This window comes from Buceros rhinoceros, unplaced genomic scaffold, assembly GCF_000710305.1.
Source record: "Buceros rhinoceros silvestris isolate BGI_N320 unplaced genomic scaffold, ASM71030v1 scaffold27264, whole genome shotgun sequence".
In the NCBI taxonomy this organism is placed as follows: Eukaryota; Metazoa; Chordata; class Aves; order Bucerotiformes; family Bucerotidae; genus Buceros; species Buceros rhinoceros.
In genome coordinates, this window is record NW_010409513.1 from 43,919 (window position 1) to 46,536 (window position 2,618).

General features: G+C 47.1%; 1 protein-coding gene across 1 annotated transcript in view; it reads left to right on the plus strand.

Moving 5' to 3' along the window:
* ATP9A (ATPase, class II, type 9A) overlaps positions 1 to 2,618 on the plus strand; it is a gene marked incomplete at its 5' end in the record, with an annotated part of 47,904 nt that overhangs the window by 34,426 nt on the left and 10,860 nt on the right. The window contains 3 exons of the mRNA XM_010135259.1: positions 176 to 268; positions 1,080 to 1,163; positions 2,028 to 2,198. Coding sequence (XP_010133561.1) covers positions 176 to 268; positions 1,080 to 1,163; positions 2,028 to 2,198 — 348 coding nt within the window. The remainder of the gene's footprint in view (positions 1 to 175; positions 269 to 1,079; positions 1,164 to 2,027; positions 2,199 to 2,618) is intronic.

Consider the following 2,618-nt stretch of genomic DNA (forward strand, 5'->3'; position numbering starts at 1 on the left):
GAATAGGCATCTCCTTTTAGCCTGGAGACAAGGTGCTGAGCCAGATGGATCTTCAGCCTGACAGAGTGCAACCATTTTTGTGACCGATGTGCAGAAAACTCATCACTAGTTTGCTGAGGCCACTCCAGATATGCTGATACTAGCCCAGCTTAGACTATTCTGTTTCTTACTGCAGGATGAATCAACAGGAGAGATCACCTTCTATATGAAGGGTGCTGATGTGGTGATGGCCGGGATCGTGCAGTACAACGACTGGCTGGAAGAGGAGGTACGGGGCTGCCTCTCCTGTGGTTTCTCGTGCAACTGCTTTTCTCCTTCCAGGGCAGCGCATGACAAAGCTTGTCCGTGTGGCAGAGTGGACGTAACTGCTAAAACATTTGCGAGACAGAAAGTCACTGTTCTTGGCAATTCGTTGGGTTAATCCTCAGCCAAATGCAGTAACAAAGCAGTCAGGTGGCCAGTTTGACGTATTTATTGCAGAGTAATAAAGTGGCTTTTGTTCAAAACTGATTGCTGCTCACGATCACCCCATTTGTCCCGGGCTTGATTCCATGTTTGGATTTATTTTAGATTGAAAGGTCTAATTCCAAAATTACATGCGGTAGCTTTGTATTGGGATGTATTTGCCAGGTTAGTAGTAATGTTGACACAGCGTACATAGCAATAGCTTCAGTTACTGATTCTCCCCACCTCAAAACCCTGGTGTTCAAAGAAATAATAGTACATTGGTCTTATTTTAAAGAGTTGATGGCCAAAGATGTGAAGCCTACAAATCAATGGCTTGTCCCCTTTTAGAGACAGAGAAAATGAGGTTGACAGAGTTGTTTTGGCCACATTGGCATAGCAAAGTGGACATTTTTGTTTCTGATCACTAGGATAGATTACAAACCATTGCAGATCTCCTTTTTTCCTCTTGGGTTTATCATGCACTTTATCAGATGTTACAGGCTCACTGGGGTTACTCAGATGGGACGGTTATTTTCTTAACGTGCTATCTTACATTGCCATCTCTGCCACACTGCATAAGTCATCTTGCTTGAGACGCAGTTTATGGTTTACAATGTGATGCTTCTTTCCAGTGTGGCAATATGGCTCGGGAAGGCCTAAGGGTTCTTGTTGTAGCCAAGAAGTCTCTGACGGAAGAGCAATATCAAGACTTTGAAGTAAGTTTTTATTTGTTTTTTTTCTTTGTTTTTAAACAAACAATCGCTGAAGTGGTTCTCACAGACCTTTTGTGATAATGCCGCCTCTCATCTCCCTACTCCTTCTGCTAGAATTGTCATTCTTCAATGTCTTGCTGTTCTTTTAATCAAAGCTGCTTTTTAAGTGATATGTATGAAACTGGATCCCAGCCAGGACCCTCCAAACAGTTCCTGAACCCTGCCTCACAATCTTCTGTGGTTGCAAATTCTGCAAATATCCAGCATTTGTTAGATAAGTTGTGTTTGTCTAGGGAAATGTGTTGGCTTTTAATTTTCATGGTTGCTCTCTGACATCCAGGGAACTACAGGCAAACAGAATATAACGCAGCTGGGCTTCGTGGAAACACAGGCTGGGGTTTGTTAGATGGGTCTCTACGCACAGCGCTAATTTGCTTGCTCCAGGTGAAATGAGAAGAGGACTGTTTAGTTAAATGCAGAGACAAGATAGTAATGCTGCTTAGGATTCTGTATTGACATCGTTTGCGGATGTGCTAGTTGTAAAAACCATGGTTAGACCCGTGGTGCTTCCAGGCTTTCTGCAGGTGTCACTTCAGCAGCTGCTGCACACGTGTGCACAGGGACGTGCTGTGCACTGTGCTGCCGGGCTGGCACCAGCCAGGGACAAAAGGACAGAAACTTCCTGAAAGATTTTCTACCTTATTCTGTAACACACACCTTGTGTCCGCCAGTCGTTACAGCTGGCATCCCTGAGTGACAGTTAGCAGAGGGAGGTAAACTGGTTAACCCTCGTGCTGGTTAACCCGGTATTCCAGAGAAGTGCAGGCTGGCTGTGTGAGTGACTGGCTGTGTCTGCTCTGTCCCCAGGCACGCTATGTCCAGGCGAAGCTAAGCGTGCATGACCGCTCCCTGAAGGTAGCCACAGTCATCGAGAGCCTGGAAATGGAGATGGAGCTGCTGTGTCTTACTGGCGTGGAGGATCAGCTGCAGACGGATGTCAGACCCACTCTGGAGACACTGAGAAATGCTGGCATTAAGGTCTGCCAACCTAATGGTCCTCCTAACAGGAACACTTAGACCCTCTGGAGTGGCACTGTCCTACAGACAGGGAGTTAAGACAACGTGGGGGCCCCATCAAGGGAAACATTTCACCCGGTGCCCTTTGTGAGTGGGAACAGTGGGGCTGGCTGATGCACGTTAAACATCGCTTTAGGAACAGAACGTGCTGGCAGTGGTGAATGTTAACTAAGCACATGAAACCATGTCACTGTCTGTGCTTTTCTGCCCCTGGCATGTGCTGGCTCCCTGCAGAGACACCAAGTGCGGAGGCAGGAGGGTGGCTGCAGCAGACCGGTGGGCAGTCGTCTCTTCAGACAGTTGCAGGAAACAAGACCGGTTTGGGTGTATTGGGTCTGTGGTGCACGAACCCCTGTGCTGTGGTTGGAACTGTGACTATAC